General features: G+C 45.2%; 1 protein-coding gene across 9 annotated transcripts in view; it reads left to right on the forward strand.

Annotated features, from left to right (window-relative positions):
• Nucleotides 1-21,962, forward strand: part of EML1 (EMAP like 1) — a 160,945-nt gene that overhangs the window by 137,264 nt on the left and 1,719 nt on the right. For all 9 annotated transcript variants that reach the window (XM_019751589.3, XM_019751591.3, XM_019751593.3 and 6 more), the window contains 14 exons: nucleotides 418-487; nucleotides 2,228-2,338; nucleotides 3,048-3,143; nucleotides 4,869-5,003; nucleotides 5,649-5,748; nucleotides 6,826-6,980; nucleotides 8,739-8,864; nucleotides 9,134-9,265; nucleotides 11,814-11,881; nucleotides 14,199-14,287; nucleotides 18,247-18,344; nucleotides 18,461-18,548; nucleotides 19,925-20,020; nucleotides 21,326-21,456. In XM_019751589.3, coding sequence (XP_019607148.2) covers nucleotides 418-487; nucleotides 2,228-2,338; nucleotides 3,048-3,143; nucleotides 4,869-5,003; nucleotides 5,649-5,748; nucleotides 6,826-6,980; nucleotides 8,739-8,864; nucleotides 9,134-9,265; nucleotides 11,814-11,881; nucleotides 14,199-14,287; nucleotides 18,247-18,344; nucleotides 18,461-18,548; nucleotides 19,925-20,020; nucleotides 21,326-21,456 — 1,495 coding nt within the window. The remainder of the gene's footprint in view (nucleotides 1-417; nucleotides 488-2,227; nucleotides 2,339-3,047; nucleotides 3,144-4,868; nucleotides 5,004-5,648; nucleotides 5,749-6,825; nucleotides 6,981-8,738; nucleotides 8,865-9,133; nucleotides 9,266-11,813; nucleotides 11,882-14,198; nucleotides 14,288-18,246; nucleotides 18,345-18,460; nucleotides 18,549-19,924; nucleotides 20,021-21,325; nucleotides 21,457-21,962) is intronic.

Consider the following 21,962-nt stretch of genomic DNA (forward strand, 5'->3'; position numbering starts at 1 on the left):
GGTGGATGAAACAATGGATTTATGTATTTCTATTTGTCCTAGGTTCCTGGTCAATTATAAAAGTCCTTTTGGGGAAAGATGGTATCTTTGCTGTTTGCAGTACTCAAAATGACTTCTCAGTAAAGCTTGCAGACTAATTAAGTGGTTCTGAGATTGAAATGGTATTTTGCAAGTAAAGAATGCTTTTTCCTTGAGTTTGAAATATCTCGGGAGGTGAAGGAATTGAGATGAAATGAAACAGGCAGTAATTGTCTGAGGTCATTGGGGTGCTCAGAGAATTCGTTGTCAGTCTGTAAGAAGTTGGGCATTATGTATTTCTTATATTTAAATTTTCAACTAGATTATATTTGATCAAGGAAAAAGTAAAGCTTACTTTTACAGAGTAGGTATTTTATAAATATTCTTTTTTTTTTTTAGCCTAGCAGTTCATCCTGATAAGATCACTATAGCAACAGGACAAGTCGCAGGCACGTCTAAGGATGGAAAAGTGAGTTACATTCCCTTTTCATATTTTTGTAATGAACTGGTACCACAACAGAACGTGTCGCTGATGAATAAGCCTGCTTAGGTATAAAGTATCTGAATACCTCTTAATCCCTCGTTAGAATTTTTTATTGCAAATTAAAATCTTTCCAGTGACGTATAAAAACCCTTTGAGTTCACCTTACCTTAATTTTAACCGATTTATAAATAGCATTGTTCTTGCCTAACATTTCATTAATTCTTAGGATATTTACATACATATATGATAAACGTTAAAATAGTAAGTACACGTTTAATAAGTAAAGTTAAAATCATAAGAAATCATCATTCGATATGGACATTTTGCCTCTTCAGTGAATTTCAGGCAACCGCTGTGTGAATCCCTGTTTATGACTTCAGCCCATGGAGTTTGTGTCTGTGTGTGATCCACAAAATCTGCGGGAGTTTTATCACAAATTTTATGAGCCCTTCAGCAAGACTTTAATTTGTATTTTAAAGAATCAGAGGGGGAACTAGTGGAATTTAACCAATAGAGAACAATTCAAAACTGGCTTCCAGTTACCTATTTACAACAGACTGTGGTCATTGTCATGTCTTATCCAAAACTCCTTGCAGCTTTTTGGATGTTTACCTTTATAGCTTATTATTGCACAAAGTATGATCTGAAACTAATTACATGAAATACTTCCATTTTTATCAACATGTTTTCTTCCAGGAAACGTGAATGCTACCATTTTTCAGAAAATACTTCAGTAACATCAAATTTTAAATATTAACCTTATGCTATTTTCCATTAAAATTCTTCACCTGAGAAGCGGTAACAGGAACAGTAGAAATCAGATTACTGTTATGTAAATACGCATAGTGGAACAGAGTCGTCATCTTTTTTTTTTTTTATGTTAAATGACCTTTAAAAGTTCTTCGAAATTAGTAGTAAGCCATTTTTCCTCCCTCTAGTGCATTAGAAGTGTAATTCAGTTTCTGGCATTGAAATTAATTAGAACTTTAGAGCCAGAGAAAATGTGATCACCATCTGAGCCATCCCTTTCAAGTTACATACAGAGAAATCCAGAGAGGCCGAGGGACTGTGTACAGACGCCCAGCTACTTAGAGACAAGTTCAAACTAGAGCCTCCCCCACCTGCACCTGACCCACTCTGTCCTCTAGGTGCAATGCTAGGCCTTTTCTTGATAAATCTGCTGTTGGTTCTGGAATGCTTTCTTCTGCTGAGGAAGAGAAAAATTAGTATTAAACCATGTTGGAACACAATTGAGAGGATTTTGAACTAAGTCAGAACAATTCAAAATTTTACTTTTATATAATTGATAGTCCGGTGTGCTCCTATGGGGCCCAGGGAGCCCTTAAAACTCTTTGGTGGTGCCCCAGTCTTGATGAATCCACACATGTTTTATAAGAATAACCCTTATATGAGATTCCATTTTGCCTCTCATTTTTCCTTTTTAAAATTCAGACACATCCAGAGGTACAAATTAAAATATTCCTGTAGTTATCAAGAATTGGCTATTCAAAATTTAAGACGTGGTAGACCTCTCCTGAGGTTAAATCGGTCACAGTGGCCATATCCTCCTGAAGCCTTGGGAATCTTTCCTTTATGTTAAAAGACAGAGTTCTCAAATGCAGAAAAAGACCTTTTGTTTTGACAAAACTGAAATAATCTTGTAGCGTCAAGGTAAAGATAAATTTGCATATCCGTCACAATTGGGGTGCGTTTTTTTCTAAACAGCAACTGCCCCCCCATGTACGCATCTGGGATTCCGTGACGTTGAATACACTGCATGTCATCGGAACTGGCTTTTTTGACAGAGCCGTCACCTGCATTGCATTCTCCAAATCTGTAAGTATGAGCCTGTAGGTCCTGCAGCCTTTATCCCTAGGGAGGAGAGAATCAGCTCAAGGCTGAAGAGGGAGACAGTTAACACCTTGGGTGACCACCCACCCAGTGAGTGTGCAGATTAGACTCCGAGACCTTCCTGCTTCCCAGGTCCCCTCATTCAGAGGTCACACACCTCCCATCAGACGTTTCCAGCCACATGCGTGTGGTGATGGAAAGAGGCCCTGCAGCCACACTCTTCAGGTTCCTGAGGCAGTTTTGCCTGCTCTGGCCTTGAATTTCATCTGCCCCTCCCTAGGGGGCTCCAGCACCTCTACTATCCACCCAGGGACTGGCTCACTGTGAGCAGAGCAGGGGTTGGATGGGCCGCATGGTCTCCCAGGCTTCCTTAGGACGTGCCTGTTCAACAGATCTACCCATCCCACCACTTCTTCAGCCAGTTCAGAAACTTACATTCCAGACACACGTACATGTTCACATCCAAACACCCCATGCCTCACCCCCAGGGCCCTCATTCCTCGTACAACCTTTGCCTGCTCTCCCTGTCTGTCTGCCTGCCCAAGTGAGCAGGTCTCAAAAGCAGCGGGTACATACTCTTTAACTAAAATGTAGAGGACTCTTTATTAAAAATAAGATGAATGTTCATTGTGAATCAAGCTCAACCTGTTTTATTCTCCAGTGTAGTCTTCCTGTGAAACCCTTTGTTTTCCAGAACGGAGGGAGCAATCTCTGCGCGGTGGACGACTCGAATGACCACGTGCTCTCCGTGTGGGACTGGCAGAGAGAAGAACGGCTAGCGGATGTGAAGGTCTGTCCATGCCTGTGCTGGGCTCCGCGCTCAGTTCCCCACTTGGAGCCGTCTCATCCCACTGGCTCCCGACCCCTTTCCTGCTTCTCACTAGGTCTGTGGGCCCTCATTCCCCATGTAGCCCTCAGAATCCCTTCACCTTCCCAGAATCCCTTGGACTCGGCCCCTCATACCTCATAGGAGGCCATGCCCCAGTTCTGGCAGGGTTTCCTTCGCTCTTCACAGGGTCTGTAGGGTTTTTCCGACCTTGTTTTATAGACACGATTCTTTTAATTCATTCCATCGATCACTTGTTCCCTTTTTCTTGCTTTCATTCAATAAATGCTGAGGGTCCCCTGTGTACTTGCATATCAGGAAGCACTGGAGGTGTGATTCTGAGATGTGCTCGCTGCCCCATCAGGCAGGGACCAGGAGGGGAGCAGGCCGAGGGCGGGGGCGAGGTCAGCATGGCCAGTGTGGGGCTTGTCCACAGCTGAGCGCACTCAGGAAAGACAAGCGTGTGCCACTGCCAGACCCCAGTCCCCCCATGGGACTCTGCCTGCAGCGATGACCTGTAGGCTTTTCTTTACCACCTCTTGTCCATTCTACATAATATGTCAATGAACTTTCCTTAAACTTTCTTATGTTTTCCTCCTGTTAAATCAGGATTCAATCTGTTTGATAGAATTGACATCAGATTTCTCATCCTGGCGTCCATTAACCTAAGATAACCTTACATCCCTAATACTATGCCTGCCATTGTATCACTCTACTAACCTAACATGGGGATTACCATTGGATTACCCTACTTACCTCACATTAAGATTACCGTTGGCGCGCCCTACTGACCTAACATTAGGATTACCACTGGATCACATTACCTACCTAACTTTCTTGCATGTTGGGATGCAGCCCTTGTGTGCTAATTTGTAGCGTTTCCTAATACCTGTTTTCATGCTATAGCCCTGCCGTCTAATAGTCTGGTCAAGTATTTAAGTTATTGCTATGTTACTAGGTTGGATATAATCAGAGGCAAGTTATTATTCAGGTTTTAAAAGGTATAACTGAATTATCAAGTAAAAGGAACAATCATGGCGTGACTCATCCAACCAGGATGCAGGTCTTGGAAATCTGATAATGGGTGAGGGGTAATGAGGTACGCCCAAGGACCTGGATCTCCAGCTCGGTTACCCACCCACCAGCACAGTCCCAGAAGCTGGAGCAGGAGGGACTCCCAGGGCAGACATGGCAGCCAGCATGAGCCAGGAGCAATGGAGCCATCGAAAATCCAGATTCCTGGGCCCTTTCCAGAGGTTCCAACCACTAAGTGGGGTCAAGGCGTGACATGTGCATTTAACACACGTCAGCTGATTCTGTTGTTCAGCCAGGGCTGGGAATCTGTGCTGGGCAGAGGAGAGCAATTCTGGCAGTTCTTGAGTCCCCAGCTGCCCTTAAGCTACTCCTTCAGTGAACACACTCTACGGGCCTCTCTGTGCCAGGTGCTGAGAAGCCCGCCCGGAGCTAAAGCTCTGTACGTCATCCTCAGGCTACTGTCCAGTGGGGGAGACAGACAGGGAGAGGCTAAGCCCACAGCAAACATAAGTTTCGTGTTCATTGAAGATGAGTTAAATAGGGAAAAATGAAGAGGCTTGGGCTTAACTTAATGCGTTATTTATTTGTGGTTAAGATTGTATTTTCCTAAGTGTCTTAGAGATTTGGGACATTTGACTCTCCTGTTTCGCTCAGTGTTCTAATGAAGCTGTATTTGCGGCGGATTTCCACCCCACGGACACCAATATAATAGTCACCTGTGGAAAATCGCATCTGTACTTTTGGACACTAGAAGGAAACGCCCTCGTTAAGAAGCAAGGATTATTTGAGGTAAAGTTAAAAGACACTTGTAGTTTTATTTTTCACTGAGTGTACTTGTGGTCAGCCACTTTTCCTTGAGGCACCCCAGTCCTAGAATGTAATAAGCCTATTCCTGGGATCCCTAACAGAGTTGGGGAGCCCCTTATGTCTCGTGGATGACACTGGTGATGCCAAAAAGGAAGGGTGGGCCAACAACACAGGGAAGAAGGAAGGCACTCAGGAGGTCAGTCGGGCAACGCGTCTTTGCTAAGGGTAGTAGATTCTCCCTGTGCCTTCCAGTCTGGCCACTTGGGGGCCTCGTGACAGCATCTCTTCTCTGTGGGGATATTTGTCACTATACCCAGAGGCTGTTAGAGGACCTCTTTTTTCTGGTGCCAGGGCCCCCTGTTCCTCAGGCCATGGTCATGACAACACAGACCGCCCCTTAGGCCCCTCCCACACCCTCCTCTGCTCAAATTGTCTGCAACTGTCAGGAATTTCTTTGTTTTGGAGCAGATAATCTCATGGTATAAGTTACGTAATGGTCGATAAAGACGAAAGGCATGCAGTGTGGTGACAGAAGTTGGCACTATCCATCTGGGGGTTACAGATAATATTAATACAAAAAAAGCATGTCTTGACTAAATATATGTATATATTTACAATATTCTACAGAAGCAAGAAAAGCCAAAGTTTGTCCTCTGTGTGACTTTTTCTGAAAATGGTGACACCATTACCGGAGATTCAAGTGGCAACATCTTGATATGGGGAAAAGGTAACGATTGATGGTTCTCACAGCAAACATTTTGTGGTAACGTTATAACAGCCCACATGTGACTTCTGTTAAGAATTGTCTACTAATATAATCTCCAGGATTGCTATTAAATTCCGAGTTATGTCGGTCTATACATACATGTGTGCATGTGTCACTTGAAACCATAACACTAGCACAGAGGAAAACAAAACTGGTTAGAGTTCATTGACCTGCTATCATTCTAAAAGGCTCATTGAGTCCAAGATACTATGATGGAATTAACTGCTTTATTAGGAGATCTGTTAACAAATTGTAATGATGATGTATTCCGTGACTGTTGATTTAGCTATGAAATAGTTAAATGACTGTTCTGGGTCACATGGCATGTGACAGACACTATTGAGTACTGATTATGTGCGAGGCAGCACCTAGAAGCTGTGGGCACACAGCTGAGTCAGATCTGAATTTCCCACTTGGTGAGCAAACAGTGTGGTAAAGGGGGTTCTTCACGTTGAAGACGTCCATTCAGTTAAGTTCAGTGATCATTTGTGCGCGCTTACCATGTGTCAAGAAAAAAGGGAAAGTACACCATCCCTCAGGGCTTTCAGAGTCTGGGTTGAGGTGAAGGTGGAAACAGTCCATCAGTGTAATTTCCGTTTAGTGTGGTGTCTTCTGTGGTACTCTTGCTACCCTGTGTGCTGGGTGCTCTCGAGATTATTTTCTTTCACCCTCAGAACAACCCTGTGGGATGAACAGGGAGGGCCCGTTACACAAAGGGAGAGACTGAGGCACAGGGCAGTTAAGTCACGTGTCCAGACACTCAGCTCATCCGACTCTAGTCCTGGTCTGAGCCAGCTGTCCTCCCAGTGTGCTCTGGCCGCACTGTGCTTTGTGTTAGCCCGTCTTCCTTAATTATGAGGAGATCCAGTCCGTGCTGGCCTAGTGCTCTGTGAACTTGGAGAGATCGAATCCTTTGCAGACTCACGCTACAAATGATGTTCTAACCCACAATTTCGACTTGAAAACAAACGTGAGATTTGGTGGGCAGAGGTGAGCCTTTTCATAAAGTTCTAAGGATGGTGTCCTTGGTGTGTTTAGGTACGAATCGAATAAGCTATGCCGTCCAAGGGGCCCACGAGGGTGGCATTTTTGCACTTTGTATGTTAAGGGACGGCACGCTGGTGTCGGGAGGAGGGAAGGACCGAAAGCTCATTTCTTGGAATGGAAACTATCAGAAACTTCATAAAACCGAGGTAAGACAGTAAGCAGAGCTGTTGAAATTCGTTTGGAACCTTAAACTGTTATCCTAACCAGCTTCCTTGTTCCTTTGAAATCTTTAGCGTACAGTTTTGAAAAACAGTTTACATAAAATTTTATGAAATGGGATAATACTTCCTTAAAATCGTGGGCGGTTTAAGTACAACTACTAAAATGGAATTAGATTTATAAAATTTGATGTTGTAACATATTTCACATTTAGGATATTTTTATGGTGCAATCAGTCTCACTTCTCCAAAGGAATATTATCTATATTTTGATTTATCATTGACATCGTCTTTTTCACTTTAATTCCTAGCGTGTTACTTTGGAGACATTATCGCTTTGAGCTAACATTTATTATCTCCTTTGCACATGGCTCAGTGCCAACGCATTCTCTAGACCTCCAAGGTCTTCTTTCGTATCTGTTTCACCTTCCTATTACCTGGGTAGCAGCTTGCACTCCGGTAGGAGCCAAAGGCAAGAAATCTAATATTCCTTCTGCACACTCACTGAATTTTCTCCCCCAGACCCCAGGAAATTATGAGCAGACAGATGTCAAGGTCAGCGTCAGCCTGAAGGTTGATGGTCACCATCGCTAGCGTAGGGTGAACATGCTGTAGAACTTTCCCAGCTTCTAAGTCAGACGTGCAGTACACGTTACATCCTGTAACACATGTTACATCCAAGAGCCGCAGGCATGGTGCTTTGACTGTGGGAGAATTTGGTTTCGTTGATTCTTGCTCTCAATAAAGGAAGCCCTTCACCTGACTTTGGAAATCACTTCCCTTTCACGGAGATTTTAACCATCGCAGCATTTTTTTTTTTTATCATAAGATTTGACCAGCATTTCATTGAATGTGTACCCAGGTTAAGTTATCAATCAAAGCTGCACAGCCTCACCCAGTTTCGTAGAAGATACTCACCATTTTTATAGTACACGCTACTCCTCTTCACTAGCCTGGATTGACATCACCTGTTCTCAGATCTGTGCTCACGAACACGCTGGAGGTCGGAACTGTGCAGGAGAGCAGACTGCTGCTTCCTCCCTAGAACGGGCACGTCTGAGGCAACCACCAGGACCTGGCTATGGCTTTCGTTCTTTTGACAGTGTGAAAACCTCCACTTCTCTTATCCTAGCAAGTCGTCCTTGGCTGGTGTATTTTGAAATTATTTTTCTTCACATTTAGATAATTCCATATGTTTACCAATATAAACAATGGATTTCAAAACTAAATAGAGTGAAATTGCTGAAGAAATCACCATTTTAAGTTACAGTAAATTTTAGGCACTCTTATTATGGCATGTTATCTTACTCTTCACTTTCCAAATTTTACCTGTTGCTGCTCGCCAAGAGCACAGCAAGTAAAGAGTAAACTAACCAGTAGTGTTTCTTACTGTTTAACCTTATCAAGAAAAAAACGCTCTCTCGTTTATTATCATTTTTTTAACAACCTTACTCTTGCTGATTCTTTTAAGGCATATAAAATGTTTGGCATTTAAGTGTAAGATTTGGGGTTTTGATCATTCATACAGTAAGTACTGGTTGTGGACCTTTCTCTCTCTGTGTGTGTGTGTGTGTGTGTGTGTGTGTGTGAGAGAGACAGAGAGACAGAGAGACAGAGAGACAGAGAGACAGAGAGAGAGAGAGAGAGAGAGAGAGAGAGAAGCTGTCATCATGATGTATTAACAAGCATTTTGAATGATGGAGCTAATAATTTAATGACATTTTAAATCTTGTCTTTTCAATGCAGATTCCAGAACAGTTTGGTCCAATACGGACAGTGGCCGAAGGGAAAGGTGACGTGATCTTGATAGGCACAACCAGAAACTTTGTTCTGCAGGGCACTCTGTCAGGGGACTTCGCACCCATTACTCAGGTATGTTCCCAGCAGGCCCACCAGACATGTTCATTTTATGTAAAATGAGACTATAAAAAGCATTACACAGAGGAGATTATTCCTGTGTTTTGCACTCACATAGCTTCCCTCGGCTTTGGCATTTCAGTTGTTACATAACTGCAGTTGGCGAGAAGGAGAAACAGACGCGCCTCGTTATGAAGTACGCAGTGATCCCGGTCCATCGTCACTGAGGCTGAGTGTTGATTGTAGCGTTTCAGAGAGTCTCCATTTGTCTTGGTTCTTTGCAGGGTCACACTGATGAGCTCTGGGGACTGGCCATCCATGCCTCGAAACCTCAGTTCCTGACCTGTGGGCATGACAGGCACGCCACTCTCTGGGATGCTGTTGGTCACCGGCCCGTATGGGACAAAATCATAGAGGTAGACATGCATGAGACATTCCACTTCTCTCATAAAAGTTTATCTGGGACATGGTTATTTTTCCGCATGAGATTAATAGTGATATAAAACTGTCCCAAAGCAACTGTCACTGATTGACCTCCTTTGGATTACGTTGCTTTCCACATCGCCCCGAGCGTGGTCTCATCCCTGTGATTCTGAAGTTTGCTGTTGAATTTTTTGATGGTGAGTTAGCCCTTCTGATGGGCTGTTGGGTGTCCTGAGTGCAGAGTCTCTCCACTGGCCCGAATGCTGAGAAGCTCTGGTTATGGGCCCACTTCCTGTTTACAGCGTACCTTTGGAATGAGAATTTACAAGCTGCTCTAAAAGCCTACAGCTTATCTCTGCAGTTTGAGTTTGATCACGGTAAAGCTTTAGTTTTAAAGCCGGAATCTCTGGAATCTTTACGAAAGGAACTCAGCTTGTATAGCAGTGCCGAGCCCTCCTTTCCTATGTGTAATAGCAATGACTACACTTACTGAGCGCTGTTTGTATACCAAGCACTCTACATGCGTGACCCTTAATCCTGGCAGCAGCCCTGAAGGCTGAAGGTTTTTCCCCCGATGGCATTGACTAGGAAATTGAGGCTTAGAAGAGTCACACAACTTGCCAAGGCCACTAAGTAAGTGACAGAGCCAGTGTTCACACCCAGCTCGGTCTGATTCCCAAAACCGGATCTTCTACTGCATCAGACTGTAGTGACTCAAAAGCACGTCCTGTGCCCTTGGTGACATGTATAGTCCCCTGTAAGGGGAACCCCTTTGTAGACCCCACACACCCTCCTTTCAGCCCCACACACTTGCCGGCTTTTCCCAGCATGCTGGGTCCGGCTTTCTACTGCCTTTCGCTTTCAGAGAAGGCCACTAAGGGATGAGAGCTGGCCTGCCCCAGGTGGAGCTGAGCGCTGAGATGACAGGGCCTGAGGGGTGACACCGCCATCAGAGGTGGCAGGGCGTGGTTCTAGGAAGTGGTGTCCTGTGTTGTACTTGTCCCTGTCAGGGGCTTGGGGGAAGATGGGGAATGCATGAGGAGTTTGTGCAGGGCTGACAGCAATCCGCGGACGCAGTGACAGTGTTGGGCCTGGAGGGTGGCCTTCCCTGAGTCTCTGTCAGCACAGCAAGCCTCGGAAAGCAATGCCAGTTACTCCATCCCCCTCTCCTTTACCAGACTGTAAACCCACTCAGCCTGGCAGAGGGGTAGGGGCGCCAAACCAGACACCAGAAATATCTGCGATTAAGTCCGACCTGCTTTATCCGCTGGCCCCATAACTGTAGACAGAACCCTGCCTGTATTCAGTGTCTTCATCTCAGTAATGTTATGAGCCTCAAATGAGTTACATGGTAAAGCTTTAAGTGACATGATTCCCCTCTGTGTATCAGTGACAGCCCTGAGCTCAATTACAGCTCCCACTTTGGGAAAAGCATTGCAGTCATGTAACTAATACCTGAAGAGTTTTTCGTCTCTTGGTTTTTTTCAGTTTATCCAATAGTATTTCAGGGCCTTCTTCTATTTCTGTTTCTGTCGCTGCTCTTTTCTTGGTCTTCTTGTGATTAATCTCTTCTCACGTCAGTCCATCCTGAACGTTCCTGCCAAGTGACCTTCTGTCTAAAACACACATTCAGTCATGTCACTCTTTTTATTGGAAGAAAAAGAATCACTCCCTGTGTTCTTATTTCCTAGCGAGCACAGCCTTTAGCATGGCAACACAGCCCACATTTCTTGTGTCATCCATATACTTTCTTGTCCCCCACCCAGTACATCTGCATTGTCAACCCTCCAACTTTACCTGCCGGCCTTCAGTATGCCCCACACCTCTTCAATCAAACTGTTGCCCTCTAAACACCTGATCCCAAAATGCAGTGGTGTGTCCCCTTCCACCGTCACTGGCGATGGCTCTTCCCGTATGGGGAGGCCAACCCCACAGCTGTCTGCACCAGGAAGCCTCGACCCAGCTTCCCCGTCTGACTTCATCTGACTCCCCTCGCCTGTGACGCCCCAGCTTGTTCCCACATCGTTCATTGATCACGTTCCACCTTGTATCACAGTTAGTGATGGACGTGTGTGTGTACCACCCAGTCAAAACCTGGAATGTTCCTTACTTGTCCCCAGGTCCTTCTCGGGCTGTGTAGTGTCTTGGACCCAGTGGGCACTCATCCAGTGTGCCTAATGGAATGGGTACAGTGGTCGTGTCTCCAGACAGGTCAAGTTCACCCTTCAGCATGGGGGGCACCTGAAGGAGCCTCCAAGATTTGGAGGAAGAGCATTGACTTAGTCTGTCACCCGACCACTGGAGATATGGAAGGGTGTAAGACAGAAAGAAAGAAATTCTCAAAGGATACAAATTTAGTAGTATTGAAACATGACCTTTGTCCAAATAGGAAAACTTTTTTTTTTTTTTCACCTGGAAAGAAAAGAGCTTTTTTTAAAAAAAATGGGGCCAATGGCCCTCAGGGATTAGAACTATGCTGTGTGTTTTATGCGGTAGTGCTGTGTCTGGCCATCAATTTACACTTCCTTTAAAATATTTTAGGATCCAGCTCAGTCTTCTGGTTTTCATCCTTCAGGGTCTGTGGTTGCAGTTGGAACACTGACTGGGAGGTAAGTCCTCATTGGTACAGCTTGTGCCCTCAAAGTTCATGGAACAGACGCATGTTGTCTGTATGTCCCTGGGGAACAGGCTCAGTGCAGCCCTTGGCTGCATCTCAGCTACTGATGACTTACCGGGAACTAAGTCAAAACTCAAAAGGAAAATGTAATATGGTGGTCCTTTGCATTTGGGGCCTGGGGAACTCTGAGGAAAGCTCTGGACCCCTCTCCTGGAAAATGCCCCCTACCCCCCACACACCTTTGCCTCCATTTCCAGAGGGTTTGTGGGTCCCCTCGAGTCCTTGTCTGCAGGCTGTGGGAGGAGCCGCAATGTTGAGAAAGCATTTCAAAGCGCTGAGAATTTAACCATGCTTTTTCTTGCTGCCCTTTCAAAATGTTAGAAACTGCCCAGGCGCTGGGCCTCTTACTCTGATTGAGCTAACACTGTTGACCAGGTGCCTCCGACAAGCCCAGCAGCAGGTCCAGGCTTGAACCCCACTTCTCCACTCTTCAGCCATGTGTCTGAGCCAGTTCTGTAACCTCTCTGAGTTAGGTCCTTTCCGTAAATTGTGATCACATGAGCTACCTCGTCACATCGCACTGATGCGTGGAGGGGACGATCCGTGCAGAGCGTTTGCTGGGGTGGCCAGGCAGGCAAAACGGTGCTTATCATCCTTGTTTTATAAGTTTCCGTTGCTCTTTTATGTTGTTTGTCCTCATATATACACTCATTATGACCTAATTCAAATGCTTTTTGGTGATTTCCTCTCTGAAAAGCATACCACTTGGATTCTGTTGTTATGACTGTAGAGTGTGTAGAAAGAAGGAGTAACCATTTATAAGCCACGGTTAGCAATATCTTAAGAGACGGGCACCTTATATCCAGCAGAATTCTTCATGAAAATGTTTGTGCAGCCACACACACGCGCGTGCACACCCCCCCACTCACACGCACACACCCCTACCTTCTCTCTTGGAGACAGCTAAAGCTTCCAACTCAGCAGTTTGCTGAATGGCTGTGATGAATGACCGACAGTCAGTTCTTGCCATCGTCGCCATGCTGTCTGCGTGTGCTGGGACAGGATGCTGACAATGCCAGGATGCTCAGCGTCACAGACAGTGTCCTACGGGGGCAACACAGAACATGCAACCTAATCCATCCCCTGCATTTATGCCTCCTACGTCTCTGGTCCCAGTGCCAGGCTTAGCTCTAATGGGACAATTCAGCAGGACTTTCCAAAGGCATGGCCTAGTCAGCGCGTCTCTCTACTACCTATGTTCAGACTTCTATTAAGATTCAATAGCACCTTAAGGGTTAATGGATGTTGCAGATGCAAGGAATCAAAGCTGAGCAGTCAAATCCAAATTTCGGGGGGAGGGGGCCGGAAATTTAGGGATAAGTCAGGTGGCCAGGGCCCTGAATGGAAGGCAAAGACATCATGCCGGCTGACAGGACATGCTGATGGAATGTGTCACCTAGGTTTGAAACTGCAGCAGCAGGAAGCCCACATTCCTTTCCATCCCTGAGAGCCCTTGGAGTCCCAGTTACTGCCACCAGCTGAGGACACCCGGGCAGGGGAGTACAGTTATTCCATCATTTGACATTCACCGAGCGCTGGGTCATTATTAGAGGATACGAAGCCCATCCGTGTCCGTCATAGCATGCCTGATTGAACACTGGGCTTGCAAGGTCGTTCTGGGCCCTTATCTGCATTTTACAAGTGAAGAAACTGAGCCCAGGGAGGTCAACTTCAAAGACCAGTCCTCTACGCACCCTTCTTCCCTTTTCTGTCGTTGCTTTCACCTGGCTGGTCACACATCAACATTCATGGGAGGTCAGATACTTGGCCTACCTTTGCTGGCACAGCACAACTAGGAAGGTCACCACCCCAGGTGGTCCCAGCCCCTTCCTCCTGGACCCAGCCTGCTCTGCCCCAGGCCAGGTGCCTGGGCAGGCTCATACAGGTGGTCCCGTGGCTGCTTCCTGTGGCCATGACCAGGTGTTAGGTGCTGGTCCAGCTTCCCTCCCTAGGGCTTTCTCTCCTTTACACATAAGTGACAGAACTCAAACTCTAAGGAGCCCTGTCATAGCCTCGGAACCTGAATCATTTCACTTGGTAGCCAATATGCTGCTCCTTTCCTTAGGAAATGCTTGTATGTAGGACATTTTCTTTAAATAAAAGCTGGGAATGGTGTTCTCATTAAGTAGATACAGAGTATTTATCAAGAACTTAGATTAATAGTTTTTAATAGTCTTACCATGATTGTAAAAGCCTTACTTCATTTCCCACTAAACAGCTTATTGTACTTTTTCTCATGTTTACGACAGGTGGTTTGTGTTTGACACAGAAACAAAAGACCTGGTCACCGTTCACACGGATGGAAATGAACAACTATCTGTAATGCGTTACTCACCAGGTTAGAAAACAAACCATTCACTACTGTAAAACTCCAACATTTATGAAATCCTGTGTAGATGTGTTTAAAGAAAAAAAAATTTCGCAAACCTCTGAGTGAAATTTAAACTATACATGCACATAATTGTGGCATTTTGGGGTTCTCTTCCCTTCTCTGGTCACTATGTTTGTGTATTTTTTCATGTCTTATTATGGAAAATCTCAAGCATAGACAAAATTAGACAGAATAGCATATGAATCCCCATGTATCCATCACCCAGCTGCAGTTACCTGACTCTTAGTCAACTTTGTGCATATGTAACCCTACCCACTGGCCCACTCCCATGTTATTTTGAAGTAGTTCCCAGACATTTTACCCTTGAATCCATTAATATCACTGTATGTGTCAAAAAGATGAGGACCTTCTTTTTAACAGCCTTATTGAAGTATAATTTACATATAATAATTTACCCACTGTAATGGACAACTCACTGATTCTTAGTAAATTCGTAGAGTTACATAATTAGCACCACGATTCAATTTTAGAACCTTCCCGGCACCCCAAAAAGTCCCCTCCCTGCCCATTAGCAATTAATCTCCACTTCCAGCCCCAGCCCTGGGCACTCACTGGTCAGCTGTTCTGTCTAAAAATTGCCATTCTGGACACTTCATATCAATGGGATCGTACCACATGGAGCTTGTTGCATCTGGCTGCTTTTACTTAGGATCATGTTTTTGAGATTAGCTCGCGTTATTGGGCATATATCAGCAATTGGTTCCTTTTTAGTTGCAGGATGGTATTCCCTTTTATTGATAGACCGTAGCTTGTTTTCCAGTCATCAGTTAGTGGACACTGGGGGTGTTTCTGTGTTTCGGCCATTATGAGTAATGCTGCGATGGACATTCGTCACGTGCCCTTTTTGTAGACATTTGTTTTCATTTCTCTCGGGTAAATCGCTAGGAGTGGAATTGGTGGATTGTATGGTAAATTTATGTTTAACGTCGTATGAAACTGCCCACTGCTTTCCAAAGTGGCTGCACCACTTACATTCCCACCAACAAGGTGTCAGGGTTCTAGTTTTTCCATAGGCTCACCAACACCTGTTACTGTCCATCTTTTTTATTAGAGCCCTTCTAATAGAGGGGTAGCTTTAAATTGCATTTCTGTGAAGATTATTAAAGATACTGAGTATCTTTTCACATTCCTGTCAATCATTCCTAGATCTTTGATGAGCTATCTATCCAAATATCCTGGCCATTTTTTAATTGGGTTGTTTGTCTTACCATAGAGTTGTAGGAACTCTTCCTATATTCTGTATATGAGTTCTTTATCAGACATATGATTTGCAAATATTTTCTCTCAGTGTATGACTTGTCCTTTCATTTTCTTAATGGGGCCTTTGGAAGCACAAGCTTTAATTTTGATGAAGTCCAGTTGATCAGTTTTTTTTTCCTATGGATCATGCTTTTGGTGTCCTACTCAAGGTCATGAAGATTTTCTCCTATGCTCTCTTTTAAAAAGATTATTGCTTTAGCCCTTCCATATAGGTTTGTGATCCATTTTGAATTAATTCTTGTGTACGGCGAGAAGAGTATAAGTTTATGTGTTCTGCTTATAGATACCCAGTTGTCACAGCATCATTTGTTGATAAGACAATCCTTTCCCTATTGGATTATCTTGACACTTTTGTCAAAAATCAATTGACAATAAATATAAAGGTTTATTTCAAGATTCTCAGTTCTGTCTCATTCACCTTTCTATTTATCCATGTACCAATACCACACAGTTTTGATTACTGTAAACTTGAGAGTAAGTTTTGAAATTGAGTAATATAATTACTCCAACTTTGTTGTTCTTTTTCAAAATTGTTTTAGCTATTTTAGGTCCTTATCATTTTTACATAAATTTTGGAATCAGCTTGTCAATTTTCTAATTCTAAAAAGTCTACAAGGATTTTCATAGGGATTATATTGAATCAATATGGGAATAATTGCTATCTTGACAATACTAAATCTTGCAATCCTTGAACATAGAATTTCTCTCCATTTACTTAGATGGTCTTTCACTTTTATCAGCAATGTTTTATAGTTATCAGTGCACAAATCTTACACTTCCTTTGTTAAATTTACTCCTAAGTAAGTTGCTTTTTATTCCATTGTGAATGAAATTGTTTGTCTAATTTTATTTTTAGAATGTTGGTTGCTAGTATAGAGAAATAAAATTGATTTTTGCACATGCATCTTATATCCTGTGGCTTTTCTAAACTTTTATTAGTTTCAGTAGGGGTGTGTGTGTGCGTGTGTGTAAAATCCTTGGGACTTTCTTCGTACAGGGCCATGTCATCTGCAAAGACAGACAGTTTTACTTCTTCCTCTTCAATCTGGATGCCTTTCTTTTTTTCCTTACTGCATTAGCCAGAACCTCCAATATAATGATGAACGGAAGTGGCTAGAGTGGGTCCTTGCCTTGCTCCCAGTCTTAGGAAGAAAACATTCGGTCATTTATCGTTAAGTATGATGTTAGATGTCCTTTATCATGATGAGGAAGTTCCCTTCTATTTCTAATGTGTTTAAAATTTTTATCATAAGTGGGTGTTGGTTTGTCAAATAGTTTTTCTGTATCCATTGAGGTGATTGTATGGTTTTTGTCTTTTATTAATAGGGTATATTACATTCATTTTCATATGTTAAGCCAACTTTGCATTCCTGAAATAAATCTCACATGGTAATGGTGTCTAATCCTTTTTATATATTTCTGGATTCTATTTGTTAATACTTTAAGAATTTGTGGGGCCAGCCCGGTGGCTCAGGCAGTTAGAGCTCCGTGCTCCTAACTCTGAAGGCTACCGGTTCGATTCCCACATGGGCCAGTGGGCTCTCAACCACAAGGTTGCCAGTTCAATTCTTCGAGTCCTGCGAGGGATGGTGGGCTCTGTGCCCTGCAACTAAGATTGAACATGGCACCTTGGGGGGGAAAAAAAAAACTTGAAAAAAAAAAAAAAGAATTTTTGCATCCATGTTCATGAGGGATATTGGTCTATAGTTTTCTCTTCCTGTGATGGTTTTGTCTGGTTAAGTTATGAGACTACTACTACTATTGGCCTATAGAGAAAATTGGAAAATATTCCTTCTTTGTCCATTTTCTGAAAGAGTTTGTAAAGGATCCGTATTATTTCTTTACTAAATATTTGATAGAATTCATGTGAATTCAGTGAACCATCTGGGCTCTTTTTGTGTGGGAAGGTTCTTAATTACTAATTCAATTTCTTTGTTTATTGTATATCTATTCAGATTTTTTGTTTCTTCTTGAGTCAGTTTTGGTAATTTGTCCATGTCATCTAAGTTGTCTAAGTTATTGGGATAAAATTGTTCATACTATTTGTTTGTAATCCTTTTAATTTTTTGAGGTTGGTAATGAAGTCCCCTCTTTCATTCTTGATTCTGGTAACTTGTGTCTTCTCTTTTTTTCTTGGTCAACCCAGTTAAAGATTTTGTCAATTTTGTTATCTTTTCAAAGAACCAGGTGGGGGGTGGGGGGTAGCGCAGGTGCACAGAGGTGAGGTGGGAAGGGCCATCCAGGCAGGGGACAGGTGCAGAGGTGAGGCGGGAAGGGGCTTCCAGGCAGGGAAGTGGGGGCAGGGTGTGCAGAAGCCTGAGATAGCGTGGAGTGCACAGTGAGGAATGATGAGGCCACATCCTGTAGGGCCTTGTGGACCCCACTCAGGAATCGCGTCTCCATCCCTCTGTGCTGGGGACGGCAGGGAAGGTTTTATAAGGGGAGGAATCTGCCAGGTATAGCTTTTCAAAAGATAGTTTGGAAGTGGTATAGGACTGACTCCAAAGCAAAATTTTTTTTTTAAATAATTGGTTAATCTGGCTATTTTAAATAATTGGTTAATCTGGTGATGGCAACTGGCATGATCCCTTGTGATCAAGTGTTTATTTTTAACAATTGAAATATAATCTGTCATATTTTTGTAGATGGGAATTTCTTAGCAATAGGCTCCCACGACAACTGTATTTATATATACGGAGTCAGTGACAATGGGAGGAAGTACACACGAGTTGGCAAATGCTCGGTAAGTGCATGTATCATTTCTCACGGACGCAAGTGTCGTCCTCTAATTGCATCAGTATAGTGTGAGTCAGGAGCTTATAAGCTGAGTGAGACTCATACAGGGCTTCTCTCTCCCAGGGTCATTCCAGCTTCATTACTCACCTGGACTGGTCTGTGAACTCACAGTTCCTCGTGTCAAATTCCGGAGACTATGAAATCCTCTACTGTGAGTAGCACCCAGGCGTATGTTTATTCTGAGACCAAAACAGGGCCTCCTGCAAAGCACTTCGCATACAACTTGGGCCTCAGTTTCCTCCTCTGTAAAATAGAGGAGTCAGGTTGGACAACCTCCCAAGTCATTCCTAACACTGAGACTCTTGGAGTTTGGACCAAGCGTGGTCCCATTGAGGACCCCGGGGAAGAAAAGGCCAAACTTTGCAGAGAGAGGCTGGAGGCAGCCAGATGTGGAAAAAGAGTGAGGTCAGAGCTGTCACAGTGAGAGGGACCTGGTGGGGACGTCACCCCAGCAGGCAGACCATGATGTCTCTCCCAGCTCTCTGGGACCCCTCCTCCTTCTCTTCTAATCTCTCCGGCCAGTGTCTGCACCCAGGCAGGACCTGGGAATGGTGAGGATGATAATGGCTGGCGCTTACTAAGCACATACGACACACCGTGCTCGGGTTCCTCAAACATTTGCCACGCACCTGCCACATGCCCAGCTCTGGCCTAAGCACAGGGGATCACGGGGCATGAGAGGGCCGATCTCCACCCTGCTGGAAGGTACTAGAAAGTGCAGTGTCCTTACCTACGTCTCACATAATCCACAGCACCTTCAGGCTCGCCTCGTTTTATAGGCGAGGAAATCTGGGCTCAGATACCAGGCCATAGCTTCAAGAGCCAGTGGGTGGGGAGGTGGTGGCCACTTGTGAAGGAGCCTGGGTCAGGCAAGGCAGCTGGTGGGGGAAGAAGAGGGAGTGGCTTGTGCCAGGGCCACGCCTCCCTCCTGCCTAGTGACTGTGGTCTCCTCTCCCCACCCTCTCCAAGGTCCTGCCTGACATGAGGCAGATATGGGGGTGAGGGGGTGGGCAGTTTCAGGGACAGGCCCGGGGTCTAGAATCTTCTCAGACACTAGTGAGAGTTCATTTGGGGCACAAAGCACCTGGGAGACCATAGGTACTTGATCTGACTGGTACCATAAGCTTCCATTTCTAACTCAGATTGGTGTGTATGCACACGTGTATGTTGGGGAGAAGGCTGGGGAGCCTGACAGCAGGGGGCTGAATAGTGTTCAGGGCTCCAAGGGACAGTGGGTGGGTAGAGGCTTAGGAACCAGGGGACGGTCAAAAGAAAAAGAAGCCAGACTCGGGGAAGCAGACCCAGAGAGGGAGATGGGAGGAAACAGAAGAGGTGGGCCCCACCCAGACCCTGGCGCTGGGCTCAGTTCCTGCTGTGAGCAACTCTCACGGGGCTGGGGAGTGGATGGTGTCCCTCTCCGGAGGGCTCTGTAACAGATGAGGCCTGGCTCTGAGGGCCCAGCCCTGCCCCGGAGGAGAGGGGGCTCTTTGGCTCAGATGTCACCAGACTTGTGTTTGCTTTTCCCAGGGGTTCCCTCTGCTTGTAAGCAAGTCGTAAGTGTGGAAAGTACGAGAGACATCGAGTGGGCTACGTATACCTGCACTTTGGGATTCCACGTCTTTGGTAAGTTTTCTGCAGCTTTCAGTCAGTTCAGGCATTAGGTATATCTACTTTTAGAATATTTCTCTAACAGTTAGGAAGTCTCATGGTCACCATTTTTGTCACACCAGTCTGCTGCTGCATGAGCCCCACAGGACACACTCCGTGCAGCTTCCTGGGGAAGGGCCAGGCGAGAAGAACCAGGAGATGGGTTTTAACCCTTTACTGTTGTGTGAAATGGGTCCTGAAATAATTCTCTAGAATCTTCTTACATGAGGTTGGGCTAAACTTCCTAGATATGTGGACCAAATGGCACTCAATCAATGTACTTATCGTTTTGTTAAAGTGATTACTGTAATTTTTTGGCCCTTAAACTAAATTTTTCACTTTCTTCAAAGTTCAGATTAGGAATATATTCATAAATGATCTGAAATAAATTGCCACAATTTAGTAGAATTTTTTTTAAAAAGCAGTATTTATAATCTGTTTATGTAAAACAATAAATTGACCAGAATTCCACAAATCTCCTTAAAGCTAGCATTTTACCATGTTCTGGCATTAAAATGCTAGGAACCCCCCACCCTGGGTTTTCTCTAGAACTTTCCACCAGTTGAAAAGCTGATGTGTCCCCAGCTTTCTCAGATCCAAAGTTATTGGGACCGAAAAGGCTTTCTGGAGCAATGGTCAGGAAACGCCACCTCCCAGACCACACTTCAGGCCCACTTGGGCCCAGGGCTGCAAAGACAGAGGGCTGCCTCCCCCCAGGCCATAGCAGACAGACACCACACCTTCTGGGTGCCACCAGGCAAGCAGCAGTCACAGAGAGCTGACACCAACAAACGCCTGAAAGGCACACACAGACCCAGGGTTAAAAAGTCCTTTGGAGAGATTACCCAGTTACCCAGAAGAAAGAAAAGTTAGGAAACTTCAGGCTTGAGGACTACTTAGCTGGCCATCAGATGCCTCAGGGTCAAAGGAAAGGCATTGTGTTTGGAACCAGGGCTTCCGGTGCACTTTCTGCTATATTGTCAAGAAGGGGCCCGAAGGAGGGGGGAGCCCCGCCAGCCTGCTTTGCCAGCCTGCTTTGCTATCCCCGTGCAGTAAGTAGAACTGGGCTAAACGTTGCAGGGGTTCTTGGGCATGGCCTGGAGTGTTTCCCAGGGATACCCAGAGTGGCCCGGAGCCGAGACACCACGCCCTTTGGCTCTGGTTTCTAAAGCTGGGGACTAAGGTGAATTCATTTTGGTGCGAGTTCAATGGCCAGTCCCCACGCAGCGTGGCCCAGTGTTTCTGGTATTTCCAGTGCTCTGTCTGTGGTCTTTGTCCTAGGAGTGTGGCCAGAAGGCTCGGATGGAACCGACATCAATGCCATCTGTCGGGCCCATGAGAAGAAACTCCTGTCCACTGGTGATGACTTCGGCAAAGTACATCTCTTCTCTTACCCCTGCTCGCAGTTCAGGGTAAGGACCATCTTCCCAAACCTCACCCCTCATGGTGCCACATTCGCAGCCTGACCTGGCTGCTTGATAATCTAATAGAAGGCGCCGTGAGTGAATGCCACCGGTCACAAGTGCACACTTGACCCTGTCATCCCACTGCCCTAGGGGACTTCAGGGGCTCACTGTCCTCCGGGGAAACCCTGACCTGACAAAGCCCTTAGAATCTGGCTCGTCTACCTCTGTCTCCTCCTTGGTGGACCTCATTCCTCCCCCCTCCCCCACGTGCCCCCCACTCCCCAACCCCCAGCCCTGCTGAGCTGAGGTGGTGCCAATGCCTGGCACGCCCTTCCTAGTCCTTCCCGTTCCTGATCCTCCTTCACCAGGACACCCTCCACTCCGGCATCTGGTTGGTCCCTGCTTTGGGTACTCCGTGCCCCCTACAGCCCTCTGGGATTGAACATATCCCGGCCCAGGGCAGTCACTTACCCATGTGTGTCCCCCGACCAGATTCTCTGTGTGCAAGGGCT

The sequence above is a fragment of the Rhinolophus sinicus genome, chromosome 3 (genome assembly GCF_057876585.1).
Source record: "Rhinolophus sinicus isolate RSI-liver-muscle chromosome 3, RSI-T2T, whole genome shotgun sequence".
Lineage (NCBI taxonomy): Eukaryota > Metazoa > Chordata > Mammalia > Chiroptera > Rhinolophidae > Rhinolophus > Rhinolophus sinicus.